Here is a 25951-nt window from a genome sequence, read left to right on the forward strand (position 1 = left end):
CCTCCTAAGGCCTTCTCCTCGTGCACTCCACTCCAACCCACTCTGGCTTCCTTGCTAACAGTTGTGCATGCTGAGCGGGCTCTCGTCTCAGGGTCTTTGCCTTTGTTCTCTCTGCCTTTAACAATCCTCCCTTAGATCCACATACATGTATCATCCTCTCATTCCTGCAGGTTTTTTCTCAAAAGCCCTTTTATCAAAAAAGCCATCACACACACACACACACACACACACACACACACACACACACACACGGCAGCCCCCAGATACTCTCTAGCCCTTTTACTCTGCTTAATTTTTCTTCATAGCTTTATCATCACCTGAAATGATATATACATGCCCACACTTCTTTATCTGAAACCCCTAGGACCAAATGCATTTTGGAATCATACTTTTTTTAAATTTCAAGAGTTATATCGTATAACAAGTCCAGTAGGGACTTGTGCAGCACTCTGTAATCAAACACATTAATACTTTTGCAGCAAAATGTTTGAATATGCACATTAAGTAGAATGGTAGGCAGAATGAAAGTCTCTCAGAGATGACCACGTCCTAATCCCCAGAACTTGATAATATGTTAATCTATATGGAAAAAGGAACTTGGCAGATGTGATTAAGTTAAGGATCATGGGATCCTTAGGAGATCATAAGGAGATCCTCATGGGATCAAAGATGATCTTGGATCATCCAGTGATACCAATGTAATCACAGGAGTCCTTACAGTGGGAGGCAAGAGAGTCAGGGGCAAAGAAGGAGATGTGATGATGAAAGCAGAGGGTGGAGTGATGCAATCACTAACTGGAAGGGGACCAGGAGCCAAGGAATATGGGCAGCATCCAGAAGCCCAAAGTTTTCAATTCCATCGTACCATATAGTTTTCTTTTCTGTTTCTGTTTTATCTAAGAGTCTTTGGGCAAAAAGCATAGCCCAGTGGGCTGCCTCTGCTTGTCAGGGAAGCTGTTGGGGTATTCACCAGGATAGGCCATGTGCTGCCATTTGCAGAACAAGCCAGCTTGCTGAGGCTTTGATACAAAGCATAAAGATCAATAACCATGTGTGCGTACCTGGAAAGACTTTGATTCCACGTCTTATGGGACGTGGAACAGAACTTATTAAAACACATTTCAACCCTGAGATTAGAATTATAATTAGTGGTAATATTTTTAGCTGGTTGTAACGAATTAATTAAAAATAAGATGTGGAAATTTTTATGGTTATGAGTCTGTGAGAGCTTTAGCAGAATGTGTCAAATAAATGTAAACATATGTCTTATAGTCAAAATTGTGAGATAGAAGCATCACTGATACTTGTGGCAGCATTCCCAAACTATAAAAATACAGCAAAGAGGGGCTGGCCCTGTGGCGTGGTGGTTAAGTTTGGTGCACTCCGTTTTGGCAGCCCAGGTTCATGGGTTTGGATCCCGGGTGCAGACCTACACTACTCATCACCATGCTGTGGTGTCAACACACATACAAAATACAGGCAGACTGGCACAGATGTTAGCACAGGGCTAATCTTTCTCAAGCAAAAAAAGAGGAAGATTGGCAATAGATGTTAGCTCAGGGTGAATCTTCCTCAGCAAAAAAAAAATACAGCAAAGAGAAGCAGATTCTTGTGTGCCAAAACTATGAACTAAGCCAAGAGATGACAATAATATTAATAACAATAATAAAAAGTACAGCATTCAATTCATATTGCTTAGCAAGAGTGTCAAATGTACTACAAATATTCCTAGTCATCAATGCTGACTAGAATCAACTAGAATCAAGGGTTGAATGTACAACATATTATTAGAATCTTATAGATGATAAAAATTTTAGATGATTATAAAGTCTTTTTGTTTGTTTGTTTTTAAAATTTTGTTTTATACCTGGTTGAGTGGCTGCTCGAAGAGCGTTAGGCAGCCGGTTCACCTTTCTCATGATTTCTTTCCATGACTTATCCACTTGAAGGAACATCTTGGCCTCTGCAGGCAATTGCCTCTGAATATCTGGAGCATTAAAAATACTTTCTAGGTAGAGCCAGTTTCTCTGGCAGTTCAGCCACTCTTCCTAGGAGAAAAATATGGACATTATCAAATTTTAAACCAAAAATTGAAAACAGTTACATTAAAAATAATTACATGGGAACTCACTATATCTTTTTCCTTTTGGGGGCTTCTCACAGGTCCTTTGAAATGAAACCTCCTAAAGGGTCCAAGACTCACCTCAGCCTGATCTCAACCCATTCTCCTCTGAGTAGAATTATAATGAGTCTACTGTGTTGGTAACCACAATGGACCCAGAGAAAGAGAATTAAAATGCCCAGAGGAGACATTCTAGGGGGAGACAAGATACTTACTTAAAGAAATCTGAAGGGTTGGAAGTGCTAAGTTTAGTGACTATTTCCAAATATAGAAAGGGTTATCAATAAAAGTGGTTTTCTGGCCTCAATTATGTCTATATTCTTCCCTCTCCCCCCCTTTTTTTTTAAAGAAATATGACTCATTTTCTTCAATCAAAAAAGTAAAACCTGCTTGTGATGGAACATGTGGTAAATACAGAAGACTGGGAGGAAGAAGAAAATCACTCTTTGCCTCTCCTCTTAGAGGTAATCATGTTAATCAAAGAAACCAGAAGTGCAGGGTCAGAACTAAAGTCTGTGGACTTCACCCTTCCTCTGTGCCTCTGGCCACTGCATGTGCAGACCCAAGATCCGTGAGAGTTTCTCACCTCTCACTTTAGATTTGGGAGTTATGTCTAAGCTTTAATGTCACGCCACTCCCTGGTTTATCTCAGGTCTCACACTTTCCACACAGTTAATTCTCTGGAGGTCCCCACTACTCAGCACCGGCTTCTTTTAAGGACCCTCTATGAAAACATGTCCTCTGCTTTGATGTGTAGTCCCTTCCTTCATAGGGCTCAGCCATCAGTACAGAAGGCTGGACGGGGGTCAAATTATAAGATGTGCATTGAAGAGGAAGGATTCCTGAAAAAGTTCTCTACGAAACAAAGTTGAAACAAACTGTATTTTCCTACTTAGTGCCTTTATTATTTCAAAGATAACTTTTCATATTAGAATATATAGGCATCTACACGTAATTAAATCGAGCTTAAAATCTGAAGTTTAAGGAAGATATTAGATGGGAACAAAGTGAGATCAATATAAGCGGGTTCTTGTTTTACTATGGGATAATCTGAGGTAGAATAAAATAAAAAGGAGGTACGTGCCACAAGGAAGGGTATCAAGGAGACTTCAAGTAACAGTGAGTGTTTTTCCAGTAAATATGAGGTGGTTGTAGCAAGACTCTTAAGGTGGCCCCCAAGATCACACCCTTGTGTGGTCATCTCCTCTTGAGTGTGGGCACCACCTGTGACTTGCTTCTGGCCATACAGAACATGGCAAAGGTAACAGCATGTACATGGTTACAGGTACATTACATAAGACTGTAACATCCATCTTGCCAGGGGACTTTCTCTTCCTTGCTAGATTGAGGAAGCACATCATCACGTTGGGGAAGCCCACTTGGAAAAAAACTGTGGGCAACATGTAGGAGCCGAGGACAGTCTCTGGCTGACACTGGCAAGAAATTAAAGCCCTTAGTCCCAGAGTTACAAGGAAATTATTTTTGCCAACAACCTGAGTGAGCTCAGGAGTGGATCCTTCCTTTGTTGAACCTTTTACAAGAGCCCAGTCCTAGCCCACATCTTGATTGCAGCCTGTGAGATCCTAAGCAGGAGACCCAATTAAGCCATGGCTGAACTCCTGACCCACAGAAACTGTGGGATAATAAATTTACATTGTTTTACACGACTAAATTTGTGGTATTTTGTTTCATAGCAATAATAACTAATACAAGGGTGATGGAAATAACATTAAGCTGTATAATCACACAAAGAAGAGCTCAATATGTTTGCATTTTCCTTACATCCTGAATATAATAAAATGTCAACAATTAAATCTTACATCTAAACCAGACAATATATTTAAATGATTCAATAAATGATTTCTGGGCCGGCCCTGTGGCTTAGCGGTTAAGTGCGTGCGCTCCGCTGCTGGCGGCCCGGGTTCGGATCCCGGGCGCGCACCGACGCATCGCTCCTCCGGCCATGCTGAGGCCGTGTCCCACATGCAGCAACTAGAAGGATGTGCAGCTATGACATACAACTATCTACTGGGGCTCTGGGGGAAAATAAATAAATAAAATTATTTTAAAAAAATACATGATTTCTAAGGTCCTGTGGCTCTCCATTTCTCTGAGTCCAAGAATTGAAATGATCCTTACTCACCAATGTTTGATTAAATAAAGCAAGTTGTTTCTGCCACTCATCCACTCGAGTTTTCAGTGGACCGACATAACGTGATGAGGCAATGGTTGCGATGTTGATGGTGCTGTCATCAAGAAGGACCTTTCAAGGAAGAAGAAAATGGGTGCAACATCAAGTGTTTGTGCTTTCAACGATAATTACAGATATCTAATCGCAAGAGTCTATTCAAAAGCCAACTTTTTGAATGAATGGCTTAGTCTCATCTAGTGTTTCCTACCCATCCACTTTCCCTCCTTATCCCTTTCACTGTGGTTTACAACACACTGTGATGTTCTCTCAAATGTCACCAAGGGACTTCCAATGGCCAAATCTTGGCTGTTTCTGTAATTATGAATGGCACAAGTTTTTGTTTGGTTCAACACTCTTTTCCTCTCTCCCCCTGCTTTTAGGTATCTGGTATCTTCTTTACACCTTTTGGTCATCTAGGCTTTTATTTCTCAAAGTACTCAAAACTTGCAAAATTAGCTGTCTTCTCTATCCAATGAAATATCACCTTCCCTCAATTATCTTGAGGAAGAGGGAAATTGAACTCATTCATATCAAGCTCTGAATGATTATAGACAGTTTTCCCTTTACCTCTCTCCCCTACTCCTCCCCCTTACACTACAGTAGCCCTCACAGAACATGTGCATTTTTAAAAATGTATCCATTATTCTAAAGGATTTTAACTGCTCTATTTAAATCTTAAACTTCCCGAGGGCAGAAGCCTCATCACCTAGCATCACTTGGCCTCATACTGACTGACTTTCATCTTGGGTCTACTTTCCCATCCACTGCCCAGAGTGATGTCTGGTCCTGCTCTTTCAACCAACATCTGAGAAAGCCATTTCATCTCCAATTCTGGCCTTGGTACACCCTAATAGGCCAGGAATTTGCTTTTTAAATTGGGCTGTGAGACCCAGATCCCTTTGCTAAACAAACGTGCCTTTGGATTTTAAGTCACTAAGAATGTTCCAAACACATGGGTTAGATTTATCTTCTTTTATTGTTCATAGAGCATGACCATCTACTCTTAACCTCAAAAAATTCAAGCGAACTTAGCTTCTTAGTGTGCCATCAACCTGAAATGCTCATACACGTTTCTTTACCTCATTTAAATGGTTGGAGATGCCCTTTATTCTCACCTGTGTCTATCGAATTCCATCCACTCTTTCAGGTCCAGCATGTCTTGGCTGGTCTGGGAAGGACTCTCTGATCATCTCACCCACAAATGATCTCTTTGCTTTTCTAAATTCTTCAACAGTTATCAACTGTAGGGTTATAACTCTTAGACGTATATGCTATTCTATTGCTTTGCTAAATATTTCATGTACAAGCATTTATGTCAATTATTCATATTCCTATGTTGCCTTCCCAATTAGATTTTTTCTTACTAAGTAACTCTTGCATTTCATTCCTTCATCATAATCTCCCATAGAAGATATAGGACTAGCTCTGGCCAGAATCTTACCATAAGTTTTCAATAAGCTAGTTACCCACCTGTATGTCGTCTGTGCCGCCCAGGATAAATACATCTTTGGAGTCACGGTGAGGTAGAACAACAAATTCGGTTGTTTTCCACGAATCCTCCACCTTAGAAATAATTCAGGACTTAAGACATCTAAATTCATTTGTGTTTAGGCACTTAATAAATGCATGTGGAATGAAATAAGTGAAAACTCCATAATTATCCCATTCTCCTCCTTACTGCCTTTAAAATTCTTAAAATTCTCTTTTTGGCTAGATGATACTGATTTGCTTAATTTTATTGACTAATGTTAACACATATGAATAACTGGTGATACTTTAATGTGTATTTTCTACCACTTTATGCTTTAATTAAAAGAAAAAAAGTTTTTTTACACAGATGATTGGTAGCTATGTGTGTATTTTTAGGGGAAGGAGGTAGCACCCTAAGTAGGGAAGTCTTCTCAATGTCTTTTGAAGCATTTCACATAGTTAGTCTTCTCTTGTAGCTTGAAAGATAATGTATTTGGGTATAATATATCTTCCTTAATAAGTAGTTGTTTATGTAAGCATGCAGATTTCAAACTTTGTGGCCATCAATTTGCTTTTGGGGTATAAGCTAAGTAGAAAGAGGATATTTATAGAGGTGATAACAATAATAATGAGAATAAATGTAAGGCAGCAACAGAAGAATGACTCATAATGAGAGGGTGAAAGCAGCAATGTTGGAAAATCCATCCAGCTAAACCAAAAGTTGGTGATATTCATGCTGAATATGAAAACCTTTACATTGCCTGACCATCAGAATATACATTTTTCAGATTTACCTTTTTAAGAATTGTTTCTAAGGCAGCTTCTCCTGAAGCCTGTCCTGAAATGTCCTGGATTTCTTGGCCAAAGTCAAAAACATGCAACTCAGAGAGTTTCTTCAAGGTTAATGGAACGTCAAGGTCCACTAGTGTGGCATCAACTGTTTGCTCAATTGTGACCCAATGTCTAGGCTTCAAAGTTGGGTTCCTCAAGTCAATGATAACTGGAAGCTGGAAAACAAACATTCTCAGAGGCACCACGCTTTTTATCTTAAAAACATAGCGCAAGGCTTCTGGTTTCAAAATTTGGAAATGAGGAGCTGGAAAGAACATCACTTATACCCTTACAACAAAGAAAATCTAGACAAACTGCAAATTAATGACTTGTATTGAACCCATCAGAAAACTGAGGTTGCAGGGGAACCAACTAACTTAAAATTTGGGGAGAGTCTGGTACTCACAGGTTTCTCCACAGCAAGAAACAGGACCTGAGAATTTGCTTACTTAGGACAGATGCCTTGGGCTACCATTTAAGCAAGTAAGAAGATTCAGCTAAATTTTAAAAATAAATTGCTAAAGACTGAGTGTAGGGTAGCATGATAATGTGAAGTCTCTGTGGGCTACAAATATAGAGATGTTCATAGGGATGATTGGGAGAATCCTAAGAAAGCCTACCTTATGGCGCTGGCTGGGGGAGGGAAACAGCAGTCACTACTGCAACTCTAACCAACCCATCTCTCCTAGCTTCCCTCTGGAACAAAAGTCTTAAGTCAAGGAAGGGAGCAACAAAAACCATTACCTTAAGGCATTGGTGATAACTAATTGTATGTATCTCTATGTAACTGAAGAGGTATGTAATGAAGAAACTGTATGTAACTGAAGAAACAGAAGGGGGGGAGCTCTACTCATTGGGGAGGGACAGAAATACATTCTAGGCTCATTAGTATAACTGGAGGAGGGGCAGGACCACCTGTGAAGGTCAGAATTCTGAGAACAAGGGAGCCACTGCCTTGCTAAGATAGTGGCTTAATCAGAACATGAGGGAATGGCCCTCCTCACCTCTCTCACCAGGCTAACAAGTACTGAGTAAAAATAATAGTGGAATACAGAGTGGAGAGCTAGAAGAGACAGATTCTCTCTGGGCACAACACAAAGGGAGGACCCAAGATCAGGGGGAAAAAGAAATTTAAAAAAATGATCTTTGGTGCAACTATGACACACAACTATCTACTGGGGCTTTGGGGAAAAAAAAAAAGGAGGAGGATTGGCAATAGATGTTAGCTGAGAGCCGGTCTTCCTCAGCAAAAAGAGGAGGATTAGCATGGATGTTAGCTCAGGGCTGATCTTCCTCACAAAAAAAAAAAAAAAAAGATCTTTGGCAAACCAGCCCAAACCCTAAACACAAAGTATCACTAGAACAATTTGAAGGCTGTGGTATACTGAGGATAACCACAGCAACACCAACCTCAAATCTACCTCAATTCATAACTAGGTTTAACATAACGAGCCACACAAAAAGCCAAGTAAAAGGAGAGTTATGCTTACCTCCAGGCATAAAAATTATTTATCTCAGTATCTACTATATTACATAAGTTATCTGGCTTTCAACAAAAATTTAAGAAGTATATTAAAAGGCAAGACCAATATACATCAAAGAGACAAAAAATAATCAGAACCAGACTCAGATATGACACACACGTTGGAATTGACAGAGAATTTAAAATAATTGTGATTAATATGTTAATGGCTCTAATGGAAAAGGTAGACAACATGCAAGATCAGCTGGGAAATGTCAATAGAAAGCTAGAAACTAAAAATCAAACAGAAATGTTAGAAATAAAAAAGACAGTAAGACATAAAGAATGACTTTGATGAGCTTGATATAGCCAAGGAATCAGTGAACTTGAAGTGAAGTGAGTAGAAATTCCCCAAACTGACACACAAAGAGAAAAAATAGTAACACTCACCCCCCCAAAAAAAACCCCAGATGAGAACATCCAAGAGCTGTGGGACAAAATCAAATGGTCTAACATATATGCAATAGAAATTCCAGAAGGAGAAGAGAGATAGAAAACAGAGCAGAAGAGATAGTTGAAGCTGCAATTTTTTCAAAATTAAAGACAGACACCAAACCACAGATCCAAGAAACTTACACCACCAAGGAGGATAAATACAAACTGTAAGCAACAACACACACCTAAGGCATATCACACTACAAATTCTCAAAAACCAAGAAAAAAAGAAAATCTTGAAGGCAGACAGACAAAAAGAAAACATATTATCTACAGAAGAACAAGGATAAGAACTACAGCAGACTTCCTGTCAGAAACCACGCAAGCAAAAAGATAATGAAAGGATACTTTTAAATTGCTGAAACAAAAAACAAAACTTGTCAATTCAGAATTATACACCCAGAAAAAAATGTCATTCAAAATAAAGGATAAATCACGGCTGTCAGAATGGCTATAATTAACAAGACAGGAAACAACATGTGTTGGAGAGGATGTGGAGAGAAGGGAACTCTCATACACTGCTGGTGGGAGTGCAAACTGGTGCAGCCACTATGGAAAACAGTATGGAGATTCCTCAAAAAATCAAGGATAGAACTACCATATGATCCAGCTATTCCACTGCTGGGTATTTATCCAAAGAACTTGAAAACACCAATTTGTAAAGGTACATGCATCCCTGTGTTCATTGCAGCGTTATTCACAATAGCCAAGACTTGGAAACAACCTAAGTGCCCATCAAGGGACGAATGGAGAAAGAAGATGTGGTGTATATACACAATGGAATACTATTCAGCCATAAGAAACGATGAAATCCAGCCATTTGTGACAACATGGATGGACATTGAGGGTATAATGCAAAGTGAAATAAGTCAGAGGGAGAAGGTCAAATACCGTATGATTTCCTTCATTAAGTAGTAGAGAATAACAACAATAAACAAACACACAGAGACAGAGATTGGATTGGTGGTTACCAGAGGGGAAGGTGGGAGGGAGGAGGGTGAAAGGGATAATTCGGCACATGTGTGTGGTGATGGGTTGTAATTAGTATTTTGGTGGTGAACATGATGTAATCTATGCAGAAATAGAAGTATAATGATGTACACCTGAAATTTTTACAATGTTATAAACCAATGTTACTGCAATAAACAAAAAATTTAAAAAAAAATAAAAAAATAAAATAAAGGATAAAGACTTAAAAAAATTTTAGGGAGTTCATTGTTAGCATACCTACTCAATCAGAAATATTAAAGGAAGTTCTTTAGGCAGAATGAACATGCTGTGAGTCAGAATCTTAGATCCACACAAAGAAACAAAGGATACTAGAAATGGAATAAAGGTAAAATTTTATTTTCTTTCCATTTTTATTGTTCTAAAAGATAACTATGTAAAACAAAAATAGTTGCAATATGTTGTGTTTATAGGATATGTAAAGGTAAAATACATGACAATATTAGCACAAAGGAGGAGAGGGAAGATTGGGAGCATACTACTATAAAGTCTTTACACTGCATATGAAGCAGTATAATACAATTTGACAGCTGACTTGAATTAATTGAAAATCTATATTTTAAATCTAGAGTAACTACTAAAAATTGCCTAAAAAAAGGTACGAGGGGCTGGCCTGGTGGTGTAGCGGTTAAGTTCACGTGTTCCGTTTTGGCAGCCCAGGGTTCACTGGTTCGGATAGTGGGTGTGGACCTACTCACCGCTCATCAAGCCATGCTGAGGTGGCGTCCCACACAGAACTAGAAGGACCTACACTAGGATAAGCAACTATGTACTGGGGCTTTGGGAAGAAAAAAGAAAAAGAGGAAGATTGGCAACAGATGTTAGCTCAGGGCCAATCTTCCTCACAAAAACAAAAAGAAAAACAAAAACCACCTCATTAAAAAGAGGTATAAATAATAATTCCATAGAAAAGATATAATGGAATCATAAAACATATACAATTAAATCAAGAGAGGGAAGAAAAAGGAAACAAAGAACAAATAAAATAAATTAAAAGAGAAAATAACACTAAGATGGCAGATTTAATCCAACCAACCATATCAATAACACTTTAAATGTAAATGGTCTAAACATGCCAGTTAAAAGATTTTTTGATAACATTGGATAAAAAAGCAGGAACCAATTATATGCTGTCTAAGAAATCCACTTTAAATATAAAGATATAGATAAATTAAAAGTAAAAAGATAAAGTCATATCATGCAAACAGTGAAAGAAAGCTGGACTAACTATATTAATTTCAGACAATAGACTTCAGAACAACAAATCTTATCAAAGATAAAGAGAAACAATTCATAAATCATAAAGGAGTCAATTCTCCAAGAAGAAATAACAATACTACATGTGAATACTTCTAACAACAGAGCATCAAAATACATGAAGCTCCACTATCTTGAGATGCAGTATTTCATCAATTATTTGGAGTTTTTCTGTACAGAAGATTTGTCTGTTCTCCTTTGTCTATCTGTCCATCGTCCGTCCACCCACCCACCCACCCATCCATCCATCCATCCATCCATCCAACCAGTTGTTCATTTATGTCAATACGAACTCACAGATATTTATAATTTGAGTTATAATGCAATACTACATTATTTACTGTTTGTTCAAATTATTACAACTTTGGCCATTGAGAGCTCCTTCAGCTGACTTCTGTGTCCCTTTGATACACCCTATCATTTTGTTTTTTGAGCACTTCCTAACTTTCTGGCACAAGATGCTCCAGGCTCACTCTGTTTACTCCCTGAACCATCTCTAGAGTCAGTCATTTCTATAATGATCCCTGATTCCTTTTAATGGAAAATGGCATTAAAAACCAAGACCTGGATACAGGATATGCTCACTGCTATGGCGTTGTTGTTGCTTCTAGAAGGTAGACCATAACTTCACTCCTTAAGTGTAGTCTGAGCATAGAGATTTCCTTTCAAAGAGTACAGTATGGAAAGTGGGGTAGTAACTTTATATGGGAGACAAAAACTACTTCAGCCACGTGATCAAGCTTAATATAATTAGTGATAAGTCATGCTGACAGCATGTACCTTTAATAAGATGTGATAAGAATGATACTTTATATTTGTGGTCTTCCTTGTAAGAATCCATAAACCCAGTCTAATCATGAGAAAAAACATCACACAACCCCAAATTGAGGGACATTCTACAAAATACCTCACTAGTACTTCCCAGAACTATCAAGGTCACAAAAAACAAGGAAAGTCTGAGAAAATGTCACAATCTAGAGGAGGCTAGGAACACAAGACATGTAAATGTAATGTTTATCCTGGAAGGGATCCTGGGACAGAAAAAAGACATTAGGTAAAAATAAGAAAATTCAGATACAGTACTGACTTTATTTAATAATCATACATCAATATTGTTTAGTTGTGACAAATGTATCATACTAATGTAATATATTGACAGTACGGGAAATTGGGTGTGGGGCTTATGAAAATCCTCTATATTATTGTTGCAACTTTTCTGTAAGTCTAAAACTATTCTAAAACAAAAAAGTTGTTAAAAAAATAAATGAAGCAAAAACTGATAGAACTTAAAGGAGAATCACAAAAATCTACAATTACAGTTGGAGATTTCAGCACTCCTCTCCAAGTAACTAACAGAACAAGTAGGCAGAAAATCAGTAAGGATATAGATGATCTGAACAATATCATCAACTAACTTGACTTAAACGACATTTATAGAAAAATCACTGAGCAACAGCAGAATACACATTCTTCTCAAGTTGTATATAGAAGATTTACCAAAATAGACCACATTCTGGTCATAAAGCAAATCTTAACAAATTTAAAAGGACAAAAATCATAAAAGTATATTTTTTGACCATAATAGAATTAAAGTAGAAACAAATAACAGAAAGATATCTGGAAAAATCCCCCAATATATATATATATTTTTTTGAGGAAGATCAGCCCTGAGCTAACATCTGCCAATGCTCCTCTTTTTTTTTTTCTTTCTTTTTTTGCTGAGGAAGACCGGCCCTGGGCTAACATCCATGCCCAGCTTCCTCTACTTTATATGGGATGCCACTACAGCATGGCTTGACAAGCAGTGAGTCAGTGCAAGCCTGGGACCCGAACCCCAGGCTGCTGCAGCGGAGTGCGCGCACTTAACTGCTACACCACCGGGCCAGCCCCAAAATCTCCCAATATTTTAATAATAAATAATACACTTTTAAATAAGCCATTTGTCAAAGAGGAAGTCTCAAGGGGTATTAAAATATATTTTGAACTAAATTAAAATAAAAATACAATATATCAAAATTTGTGAGATTCAGCTAAAGCAGTGACTAGACAGAAATTTATAGCATTAAATACTATGTTAAAAGAAGAAAAGTTTCAAATCAGCAACCTAAGCTTCCACCTTAAGAAACTTTGAAGAAATTAAAAATTAAATGTAAAGCAAGCAGAAGGAAAGGCATAGTATAGATTAGAGGAGAAATCAATGAAACAGAAAATTTAAAAAAAACAACAAAGAAAATCAATCAACTCCAAACTCAGCTCTTTGACAAGGTCAAATTGATAAACCTCTAGCAGGACAAACCAAGAAAAAATGGGAGAAGATACAAATTACCAATATCAGTAATGAAAAGGGGGCATCACTACTGATCCTACATACTTTAAAAAGATAATAAGAAAATGTTATGATCAACTCTATGTCTATAAATTCAACAATTTGGGTGAAATGGACCATTTTCTTGAAAGATACACTATAAAACCCCCTCAAGAAGAAATAGATAATCTGGATAATTCAATACGTATTAAAGAAATTCAATTTGCAGTTAAAATCCCTCCAAAAAAGAAAATTTCAAGCTCTGATGGTTTCACTGGTGAATTCTACCAAACATTTAAGGAAGAAATAATGCTAATTCTATACAATGTCCTCCAGAAAATAGAAGAGGAAGGAATACTTCCCAACTCATTTTACGAGGCTGCATTACTCTAATACTAAAACCATACGATGATGTTACAAGAAAAGAAAACTAAAGACCAATGTCCCTCATGAATATAGGCACAAAAAATCGTCATATAATATTGGTAAATTGAAGATAGCAATAAAAAAAAAGGATAATACATCATGACCCATGTGAAGTTCATCAAGGAAATTCAAGCCTCGTTCAACATTTGAAAGCTGATTGATGTAATTCACCATATTAATAGGAAAAACCTCATATGATCATAAATGAAGAAAAATCATTTGATAATTTTGAACACCCATCTTATGACTAAAAAAAACCTCCCAGGAAACTGAAACTTCATCATAATATAGGGCGCCTATAAGAAAAAATCTAAGGTAACATCAAACTTCAAAAGAGACTCAATGATTTCCTCTTAAGATCAGGAACAGAACAAGGATGTTCTCTCTCACCACTTCTACTCAATATTGTACAGGAAATCCTGGCCAGTGCAATATGGCAAGAAAAAGAAATAAAAGGCATGTACATTGTAAAGGAAGAAATAAAATTATCTCTATTCACAAATGAAATTATTTTCTACATAGAAAATTCCAAATAATGTACAAAAAATCTCCTAAAATTAAAAAGTGCATTTAGTAATATCATGGGATGTAAGATCAATATACAAAAGTCAATAGTATTCCTCTATACCAGCAATGAACAATTGGAATTTGAAATTAAAAACAATATCACTTAGGATAACATAAAAAATAGTTATAAATCTGACAAAATATGTGCAGAATCTGTACTGAAAACTATGAGACTTTAATGAAAAAAATAAAAGAAGATCTAACTAAATGGAGAGATACGCTGGTAATAGATTGGAAAACTCAATCTTGTTAAGATGTTAATTCTCTTCAAATTGATCTATAGATTCAACACAATACTCCTCAAAATTGTGGCAATATAATTCTAAAATTTATATGCAAAGATAAAGGAATCAGAATAGACAAAACAACTGTGAAAAAGAAGCACAAAATTGGAGGACTTACACTACCTAATTTCAAGACTTACCAGCCATAGTTTTCAAGACAGTGTGATATTGGTAAAAGAATAGACTTATAGAACAACAAAACAGATTAGAGAGTCCAGAAATAGACTAAAAAATATACTCAGCTGACTTTTGACAAAGATGCAAAGGCGATTCAATGGAGAAAGGATAATCTTTTCAAATAATGGCGCCAGATCAATTGGATATCCATATGGAAAAATGTAAATCTTCACACGTATCTCATATTTTATGCAAAAAGAACTCAAAATAAATCATATCCTTAATATAAAAAAAGCAAAACTATAAAACTTCTAGAAGAAAATACAGGAGAAAACCTGTGTGACCCTTAGGTTTGGCAAAAAGTTTTTAGATACTATACTAAAAAGATAATTCATAAAAGAAAAAACATATAAATGGGATTTTATTCAAATTAAAATCTTTTGCTCTGTGAAAGTCACTGTTAAGGGACTGAAAAGACAAGCCAGTGATTAGGAAAAAATATTTTCAAGTTATATGTTTGAAAAAGGACTTGTATCCAGATTATACAAAGAACTCTTAAAATGCAATAATAACAAAACAAACAACCCAATTAAAAATTAGGCAAAGATCCAAACAGACATTTCAGCAAAGAAGATAGATGGACTGCAAATAGACATACGAAAAGATGCTCAACATCATTAGTCATTAGAAAAATGCAAATTATGACCATTGTGGGATACTACCACACATTAATAAGAATGGCTAAAGTTAAAACCAAACCAAACTAAATGAAAAAACTCCCCAACGATAACGAGTGCTGGTGAGGATGAGGAACAACTAGAATTCTCATACATTGCCTGTTGGAAGGCAAAATGTTACAGCCCTTTGAAAAACTGTTTAGCAGTTTCTTATAAACATACACCTACCATACCACATGGATATCCACATGCATGGATAAACAAACTATGGTAATCTATATAATGGAATACTACTCAGCAATAAAAATTAACAAACTATTGATTCACGTAAGGACAAAGAGGAATCTTTTTTTCTTAATGTTCTAATTCACAGAGTAGTGCAACTATCACCACTACCCAATTTTAGAACATTGACATTACTGCAAAATGAAACCCCATACCCATGAGCTATCACTACCCGTTTCTCCTTCTCTACAAGTCCACTCATCTACTCCCTTCTCTATTCTAGGCATTTTATATAAATGACATCAGATGTTATGTCGTCTTTTTGTGACTGGCTTCTTAGTGTAATGTTTTCAAGGTTCATCTTATGCTGTAGAATACATCAGTATTTCATTGCTTTTTATTGCTAAATAATATTCCATTGTATAGATATATCATATTTTGTTTATTCATTCATTAGTTGATGGACATTTGGGTTTTTTCCACTTTTGGCTATTATAAATAATGCTTCTTTGAACACGCATATGCAAGTTTTTGTGTGAACATATGTTTTCAATTCTCTTAGGTATATATTTAGGAGTGGAATTACTTGGCAATATGGTAACTCTATGTTAACATTTTGAGAAACTGCCAAACTGTTTTCCAAAGAGGCTATACCACCTTATAATCCCATCAGCAACATATAAGGATTCCAATTTCTCCAAATTCTCACTGACATCCTAGGGGGTGTGAAGTGGTGTGAAGTGGTATCTCATTGTGGCTTTGATTTGCATTTCCCTGATGATTAATAATGTTCAGCATCTTCTCATGTATCTTCTATGGAGAAATGTCTATTCAAATTCTTTGCCCATTTTAAAGGGTTATTTATGGGGGCCCGCCTGGTGGCACAAGTGGTTAAGTGTGCGCGCTCTGCTTCCGCGTCCCAGGGTTTGCCGCTTCGGATCCCGGGCACGCGCCAATGCACTGTTTGTCAAGCCATGCTGTGGCAGCGTCCCATATAAAGTAGAGGAAGATGGGCACAGATGTTAGCTCACGGCCAATCTTCCTCAGCAAAAAGAGGAGGATTGGTATCAGATGTTAGCTCAGGGCTGATCTTCCTCACAAAAAAATAAATAAATAAATAAAAGGTTATTTATTTGTCTTTTTACATTTGAGTTATAAGAGTATGTTATACATTCTGGGTACAAGTACATGGATGTATCTTAAATGCATTTTTCTAAGTGAAAGATGCCAGACCCAAAAAACTACATATTCTATTATTCCATTTATATCATATTCTGTAAAAGGAAGAACTACAGGGATAGAAAACAGATTAGTGATTTTCTTAGCTTGGGACGGAAGGAGGAGCTGACTACAAAGGGAAGCACAAGGGAATTCTGGGGGTGATGGAACTATTTCATTTGGTACTGTTGTGTTGAATATATGACTTGACCTATTTGTAAAAACACATAGAACTGTATACTACAAAAAGTGACTTTTATTGTATGCAAGTTTTAAAAAAATCAACTAGGATTTCGAAGGAATGCAAGATGGAATGCAGACTGTAGTAAATGAATCTATTTACAATCATATGATATGACCACACTAAAGGCAGTAAAGAAGAAAGAGGCTAACATAAGTAACTTTGGAAAAGTGTCCTGACTAGATATTATAAGGGTAAAGGGAAAAAAACTGCAAAAATATCCTTTTCAAGGGGAAAAATTTGCTTCTCATTGTGCCTGAAGCTTTGCTTACTTTTCCTACTCATGTCTTCTTTTAGTCCTTTATCTCACCTTTTAAAAAAACCTAAAACTGCTTAAAAGGATAAAATCATTTCCATTTTCCTTCTCATTTCAAGTACTGGTTAAATAGTGATAGGTTTCAAAAAGCCAGCCCAGCACATCTACTACCTACCACAACCTTCTTCACACCAGGGCACGTCTGAAAAATGGCATATTTGTTTGGTGCAGTGGTGTAAATGGCCAAGGCTGCCCTAGCCTCATCTGGCTGTCTAAAGGCTGCGTGGATCAGTATCTTGGCATACCTACAACCCATTCCTGCCCTACTTCCCCTATCACCAGGAAACTCCTACTCTGAATGCCCCGTCTAACCAAGGTATTCAACTGCATGATTTGGCCAGTTGAAGACAGGGATGCAGTCTGTGTCTCTGCAAAAATTGAATTTGTCTGTTCTTTCTTCTCTCTCTGCAAAGCTGACCAGTTTAAACAGAGAATTCCTGACTTTGGTCTCATTAGCGTCAAGTAGTAACTGACTGACCTGGAGTTTTTGAAATAATTTCCACTAAACTTACCTTTTCTTTCATTTTTTCCACCTTACTTTTCAGCTGGGGCACTACACTGTTGGGTGGCAAGCCTTTTTCCAATTGAGTCACGAATTTGGTGTATTTAGAAACTTGACTGTTTAGAACTTCTGGATCCAGGCAGTCAAATTTGGACTATGAAAATTAGGGAAAAAAAAAAAAAGAAGTTAAATGATAAAAGGCAAGCTTAAATTGTAAAATTTTTTACTTTACTCAGATTTTCCAGGGGTTATATTGTTAATCCAAGTCAACTCTATACTTTTGGAAATGGCTTTACTTACTAAGATTGCTAATAGTGTATCAGGCACCACTTATTTATTCCTTGCACGTCCTTGTCTCCCATATCATCAAATGCAGTATTGCAATCCCTATAATTTATACCCGGGGGCCAACCCTTGTAAGGACACAAGTAGCTAATTTTTACTCTCCCTAACCAGAAATTTCTCACCTAGTAGTCTCCTATCATTTGCTTATGTAGCCCTTTAATAGAAGTTATTTCAAGATATACCCCAATATATGCTTGTATCTATAAATATATTTCTCAGTTATGTAAACATATAAGTGTACACACGTATTGACATGTTAGAAGGTCACATGGACTGAAAGCAATAGAAAATTTGTAAAAATGGAAAGATATTGCATGCTCAAGGATTGGAATAATTAATATTGTTAAAATGTCCATACTACCTAAAGCAATCTATGGATTCAGCGCAATTGCTAACAAAATTCCAATGGCATTTTTCACAGACTAGAACAAACATTCCTAAAATTTGTATGGAACCACAAAAGACCCTGAATAGCCAAAGCAATCTTGAGAGAGAAGAACAAAGCTGGAGGCATCAATTCCCTGATTTCAAACTGTATTACAAAGTTACAGTCATCAAAACAGTATGGTATTGGCATAAAAATAGGCATGTAGACCAATGGTACAGAATAGAGAGCCCAGAAATAAACCCATGTATACATGGCCAATTAATTTACGACATAGGAGCCAAGAATAAACAATGGGGAAAGGACAGTTTCCTTAATAAATGCTGTTGGGAAAACTGGACAGCCACATGCAAAAAAATGAAACTGGACAACTATCTTACACCCTACACAAAAACTAAATCAAAATGGATTAAAGACTTGAATGTAAGACCTGAAAGCCATAAAAATTCCTATAAGAAAACACAGGCAGTAAGCTTCCTGGCATCAGTCTTGGTGATGATTTTTTGGATTTGACACCAAAAGCAAAGGCAACAAAAGCAAAAATAAACAAGTGGGACTACGTCAAACTAAAAACTTTGCAAGCAAAGGAAACCAACAACAAAATGAAAAGGCAATCTACTGAATGGGAGAAAATATTTGCAAATCATATATCTGATAAGGGGCTAATATCCAAAATATATAAAGAACTCATACAATTCAACAGCAAAAAACCAAACAATCCAACTAAAAAATGGGCAGAGAATCTGAATAGACATTTTTCCAAAGAAGATATAACAAGTACATGAAAAGATGCTCATCACTAATTATCAGGGAAATTCAAATCAAAACCACAATGGGATATCACCTTATACCTGTTAGAATGGCTAGCATCAAAAAGATGAGAAATAATCAGTGTTGGTAAAAATGTAGAGCAAAGTGAACACTTGTGCACTGTTGGTGGGCATGTAAATTTTTGCAACCACTATGGAAAATAGTATAGAGATTCCTCAAAAAAATTAAAAATAGAACTACCATGTGATCCAGCAATTCCAATTCCGGTTATTTATCCGAAGAAAATGAAAACACTAATTTGAAGAGATATATGCACCTCAGGTTCATTAAGCATTATTTACAATAGCCAAGACATGGAAACAACCTAAATGTCCACTGATGGATGAACAGATGAAGAAAATGTGGTGTGTATATATATGTATATACACATATACATATATATACACAGTGGAATATTATTTAGCCATAAAAGAGAATGAAATCATATGCCATAGGCAACAACATGGATAGACCTTGTGGGCACTATTTTAAATGAAATAAGTCAGAAAAATACTGTATGATCTCACTTATATGTGAAATCTAAAACAAAACAAAACAAAAAAGCGAGCTCACAGATACAGAGACCAGATTGGTTAGTTGTTGCAGGGTGGTGGGGGTGAAATGGGTGAAGGGGGTCAAAAGGTACAAACTTCCAGTCGTAAAATAAATAAGGCCTGGGGATGTAATGTACATCATGGTGACTATAGTTAATAATACCTTATCGCAGATCTGAAAGTTGCTAAGAGAGTAGATCCTAAAAGTTTTCAACATAAGAAAAAAATATTTTTTGGAACTATGTATGGCAATGGATGTTAACTGGACTTACTGTAGTGATCGTTTCGCAATATATACAAACATTGAATCATTAAGTTGTACACCAGAAACTAATATAATGTTATACGTCAAATATGTCTCAATAAAAAAAAAATTGTCTACTTCATTTTTCTTTTTTTCCCCTAGATTCAACATTTTCTTTCTGCCCCCTATTGGGTCTTTTTTGTGCATTTCCTCTGGTGAATTCATCCCACTTTGGAAGCCACTGTTCTAATCTATGGTGGTAATGAGAAAACTCTCTAAGCTTCCTCTCTACTCCTCAGGAGCATTTTATACTTCTGAGATAAGTGATAAACGAGTTATGCAAGAGCACTTAAAATTCTCTGATACTATCGCATATATTTGCTTGTTTTCTATTTTCTGCATGAAAAGGTAAGTTCTGTGAGCGTTAGGACTTTGTCCTTTTACCTCAACTGGTATCCTCAGCACCTAGAACATTCTCGAGGAAACATTTCCTGCGTCACTGTTGTTTAACCCAGATACGTGACGTCTAATTATAGGTATCAGCACAGGTAGGCTGAATGAGCAAATGTAAAACAATATTTGTGAAGTTGATGGTATTTCTAACATGACCATATCACACTTGAAAGAACAGATGGTCATCTCTTCTGTCTCTTGGAGGGTTGACCCTTGTTAAGGTTTGAATATAAGGGTAGACCCCAGAAACCAAACTCTATGGTACTTGGACCCCTAGTTAAGAGAATTTACTACTGAGCCTCAAGGGAAGATCCTACATCTCATTACTTTGATTCCATTCTATCACGGTGAACAAAATGGCTTCATTTTTATTTAAAGGAAAACAAGAACAGAAACCTAAGCTAACAGAAATCTAAAGTGTGTAGACCACAAATGGAATCCTACAATCCTCAAGAACACTTGGGTATAGTGTATCATCACAACACTGTGCTCAGAAACCACAAAGCAGTTAAACGTCACACAGTGAGGTCCTTTGACGCTCCCTTCATATAGCCTTCTTCAATGGAGGACGCAAGAAGCCTGCCTTACAATAATGCATTCTGCTCTGTGGTATACAGTGACAGAATGACCTTTGTGCATTTCACTGGAAAGCTGATAATAATTCCCTTAAGATTATAATATTGCATATTTTACTGAAATTAAGAATATACAAGATTGTTAAAAATTACAATTGACATTATTAGGATTTTAAATCTAATTAACACAAAAATGATTTAAGAATTGAAAGATTTTTTCTTTTTTTTTACCTTTAGCCACTCTTGTTGGAGTTGATCCCATTCAGACAAAGAATCCCAGAGCAACTGTTTGAGCTTCAATTCAGCACTAACTTCTTCCAAAGCTTCAAACTTGGACACTTCCACCTTTAAAAATATAATAAGAAAAATGCACTATTTAGTTTTCAGGTATAAAGATCTTATGTTATCCTCCTACTAGTAATTCTTGATACAGTGACTAATTAGCAGAATATGGATAGGTCCTAAATGGGGAAAGGAAAGGAGAGATAGAAACAAATGAAAGAAAACAAAACAAATCACAAAACCCCATGTACATTCAAATTTTCATTTGAGTGACAAAATGTAACTCTTTATACTTCTTAGAATTTAAATATTCTCCAAAGACAAATATTAAAAGAGTACTATGGGCATCCTTCCTCCAGTTGGATCATATATGCATATACACGCCTGGCATTTTTTGGAAAACAGATGAGTCTCCAGAGGCACTGATTTCCTTTAGGGCTTATGTACTTAGATGAGAGAAGAGGGAGAAGATGTTTGTGTGGTAGCTGGTGGAGGGGATGAAGAGATTTAAGATGGAGACGACAGCCTGGTTTCCTACCTCTTACTAATCCCGTGGGCTGTATATAAACCCTATTGAGAGAAAGGTTGCAAGAAAATCTGAAGAAGCTGTTTTCATGAGAAACATTTTAAGACTGCCTAGGCTTGGAGGTAGGGAATCCTCCAGGGGGTTGGTCACACAGAAATTGTGAGCCCTGTGATCTGCTAGGACTTTGAACATTCCATCCAACAGCAGCAGAAAACACATTTTTTTCAAGTGTACACGAAACTTCCCTGGGGTAGATTATATAGTAGGTCACAAAACAAATCTTAGCAAATTTAAGAAGACTGAAGTCATACCAAGTATCTTCTCCAACCACAATTGTATGAAACTAGAAATCAACAAGAGGAAAGCCGGAAAATTTACAAGCACGTGGAAACTAAACAACACACTCCTGAACAACCAATGGGTCAAAGAGGAAATCAAAGGGAAATCAAAAAACATCTTGAAACAAATGAAAATGGAAATACAGCACACCAAAACCTATGGGATGCTGCAAAAGCAGTTCTGAGAGGGAAGTTTATGTGATAAGTGCATATATTAAGAAAATGGAAGGATCTCAAATAAACAACTTAACTTTACAAATCAGGGAACTAGAAAAAGAAGAATAAACTAAGCCCAACATTAGCAGAAGGAAGGAAATAACAAAGATTAGAGTGGAAATAAATGAAATAGAGACCAGAAAAACAATAGAAAAGATCAATGAAACTAACAGCTAGTTTTTTGAAAAGATAAACAAAATTGACAAAGACCCAAAAAAATAAAATCAGAAATGAAAGAGGAGACATCACAACTGATACCACAGAAATACATAGGATCATGAGAGACTATTTTGAACAATTATATGCCAACAAATTGGATAACCTAGAAAAAATAGGTAAATTCCTAGAAAAATACAACCTACCAAGACTGAATCAGAAAGAAGCAGAAAATCTGAACAGACCAATAATGAGTAAGAAGATTGCATGAGTAATCAAAAACCTCCCAACACAGAAAAGCCCAGGGCCCGATGGTTTCACTGGTGAATTCTACCAAACATTTAAAAAAGAATTCATGCCAATCTTTCCCAAACTTGTCCAAAAAATTGAAGAGGTGGGAACACCTCCAAACTCACTTTATGAGGCCAGCATTATCCTGACATTAGTGATCTAGTCTTGTCTTCACTAAGAATTAGAAATCATTTCCGAGGCCAGTTAGGCCTTCACTCCTATATCCCAAATGAGTTAGAGCTGCAGAGGGAAGGCTGGATCTGAGGTGATCATAAAGGAAGAATTAGTCAAGTACAGATACGGAATGTGGAAGGGGGGGTGGGGACACACTTCTATTTCACGCTCTGGCTCAAGCAATGCTATTCTTTCTGACCCAAGGAACGCCCACCTGTTAGTTGTAGCTTTTTATCACGTAATGTTTCCGCCATAACTCCCTTCCTACTGCATACTTTCCTATCTTGTAGGTCAATTAACTTAACTCGGGCACAGCTTTGAACCCTAGTTCTCTCACGCACAAACCTCCTGCCTCAAGTATTGCACTAGTCACACTGTCTAGTGTCAAGCTCATTATTTTGCAGATTGCTCCACCACCACCTGGGCTCTGGAGTGGACAGCTCCTCAGATCACTTGCTGGCTATCCACTGGGGCTCTGGAAGAGATAGGTGCATTCCCATATGAGGTCCAGGCACTCCTCCAAGACTTTTAGGGAGACTAACAACAGCTTCCTCATTGCTAGTGGCCCCTGATTCTGACCCCAGGAAACTTTTCTTTTCTATTCTCTTCTCTTTTTTGTCTCTCTAATAGCTGTTCAGAGTACTTATATCTCTCACTATTTAGCCTTTCAAACCTACCCTTTTGGATCCATCTATCCCCTGGCTTTCATCCCTAAATTCTCTTTCATCAAATTGGCACATCAAACCAGGAAAAATCAGGAAATATTCATGGAATCATAACACACATTTGAATGTAACAGAAGTTTAAATATTACCTAAGAAAGAATAGACAGGCTTTAATTGACCACATGTAAAAAGCTACATACATTTTAACATACAAACTATAGTCCCTGGTCTGAAGATTTATCTATAATTCACAATTACTTCTTAATAAGAAAGATATTTTGTCTCTCATGTGTACTGATCTTCAAGCACTTCACAGGCAGGGAACACATCACCTTTTGCATTTCAGACTGTTCCAGCACAATGACTAGCATATAGGTGTGACTGGATCACTGAATGTGTATAGTCACATTGCTGAAAGTGCTTGTACATCAATGCCATTTCTATACACGTTTTAAAACAGATGTGTAGAGCTATTGTTACCTTAAAATTCTTCTGATAGGATTTAAATTGAAATGCACGTTTTTGAAGATCATCTAGAACCAATTGCAGATCATGCAATGTGACCTTTATTTTGTCTTGGTCAGCATTAATATCCAAAATCTGTGGATCCTGGAAAATTAAGATAGTTTTTGATTAGTCATTCTTAATTAAATGAATTAATAAACATCTCAAAAAATATTTTTTCTAATTCTCTTTTCAGTCTGGTTTTTAGAAAATATGTTAAAATGGTTGCTTTCCCTAAATTTTAAAGTAATGCATATACATTGTAAAAAAGTACAGAAATGTATAAAGAAGTGTCATGAGGATAATATTGTTTTTAAATAGGATCTAATATATTTTCCCTCACGCACTTTCATTTCCTACACTTCTTCAACAAGCATGACTTCACAGAAGGGGAGGTGAATGCAACAGGAAAGAGAAGGAAGGGGATATAAGGAAAATTCCCATTTTACAATAAAGGAAATAGAAAGTCCTTTGATTTCTAAAAGGGAGGAAGAGAGAAAATAAAGAATAAACGGTCAGACATAAGTTTTCTGGCTGACCTGTTAGAACTGAAACCCCATCCAGTGAATGGGAATGGAAAAGTTCCAGAGCAAAGTAGAAACACTTAACTAGGTTTGCGAGAATCTGAGAAATTGGAAGACTCTGAGAACTATTATAGCCATAGCTTTGGGGAGGCCAATCTCTGACTCAGCATGACTCTGCATTGAAAATGAAACATGCTCTAGATTGGAAAAAGCTAAGGGAAGTGTCCAGGCAGAAGGGGCTTGTGTTGACACTCTAGTGCCTCGTGGTTTGGTGTGGTGTGTGGGGATCGTGACGTTCTCATGTGCCCTGATTCTGGCAGTGGGAACTGCTGAAAGAACTGGTGGACCGGAAGTCTGAGGTCAGGATGAGAAAGCCACAGATTGCTTGAGGCTGTAGACTATGGCAGAAATGACAGCTTGCAGCAGCAGGGGCTAGCATGGTACCTAAAGAACCAAGAGGAACCCTAAGCTAACAGCTGCTTGGGACGACCAGGCCCAGCCCAGCCAAAGTGCACTGGAAGCTCTATAGTCCAGAGGGCAGCATTAGGACTGGATGCTCCTCCCCTCCGTCCACCAGGAAGAAATGCAGACTTGCCCTTATGAAGCAAGAGGTGGGAGGGGATGGTGGCAAGGTGAAGAAATGCCTGATAGGGAGTTCAGATTTTGAACTGAATTAAAATCTATCCCAAAATCTATTTGGAATGAAATAGACATTTCAAACTGAACTAAATTGTAGTTATCAAGTGTCACATTTAGGTTTTTTCTCCAACTCCTTCCATCAGCAGGAGTGGCAGTCTTGACAGCAAGATGATATCACTTACGGAAATAATGAAGTTGCACTTCTTTGCTCAAGAGTAATAATGAATTAATTCCAAATCCTCTATAGAAGAAGTACTCGCTGGAGAGAACTTTTGCTATCATTTTTGTGTATGTGCATGATTACACATAAAGCACTTGCTGGCACTTTTGCTTTCTCTAGCAATCTATCTATACACACTTGTATTGTTCCTGAACAAAGAATAAGTATTCATATTTTTAATAGTCTGCTGTGTATGGCATATGGTATATAATACAGCAGTTAATAGCAGACTATTAACCACTGGAAGCAGACTGCCTAAGATCGAATCCTGGTTCCTCCATTTACTATTTGTGTGACCCTGGGTAAGTTACTTAACTTCCCTGTACCCTTGGCTTC

At 36.9% G+C, this 25951-nt stretch overlaps 1 protein-coding gene across 1 annotated transcript in view; it reads right to left on the reverse strand.

Annotated features, from left to right (window-relative positions):
- DNAH6 (dynein axonemal heavy chain 6) overlaps positions 1–25951 on the reverse strand; it is a 261696-nt gene that overhangs the window by 160968 nt on the left and 74777 nt on the right. Inside the window, exons 16-22 of the mRNA XM_058550814.1 lie at positions 24209–24337; positions 21312–21425; positions 17725–17868; positions 6578–6790; positions 5784–5876; positions 4266–4385; positions 1868–2048 (exon numbers count right to left, since the gene is read on the reverse strand). Of these exons, the coding sequence (XP_058406797.1) occupies positions 1868–2048; positions 4266–4385; positions 5784–5876; positions 6578–6790; positions 17725–17868; positions 21312–21425; positions 24209–24337 (994 nt within the window). The remainder of the gene's footprint in view (positions 1–1867; positions 2049–4265; positions 4386–5783; positions 5877–6577; positions 6791–17724; positions 17869–21311; positions 21426–24208; positions 24338–25951) is intronic.

Source organism: Diceros bicornis, chromosome 12, assembly GCF_020826845.1.
Source record: "Diceros bicornis minor isolate mBicDic1 chromosome 12, mDicBic1.mat.cur, whole genome shotgun sequence".
Lineage (NCBI taxonomy): Eukaryota > Metazoa > Chordata > Mammalia > Perissodactyla > Rhinocerotidae > Diceros > Diceros bicornis.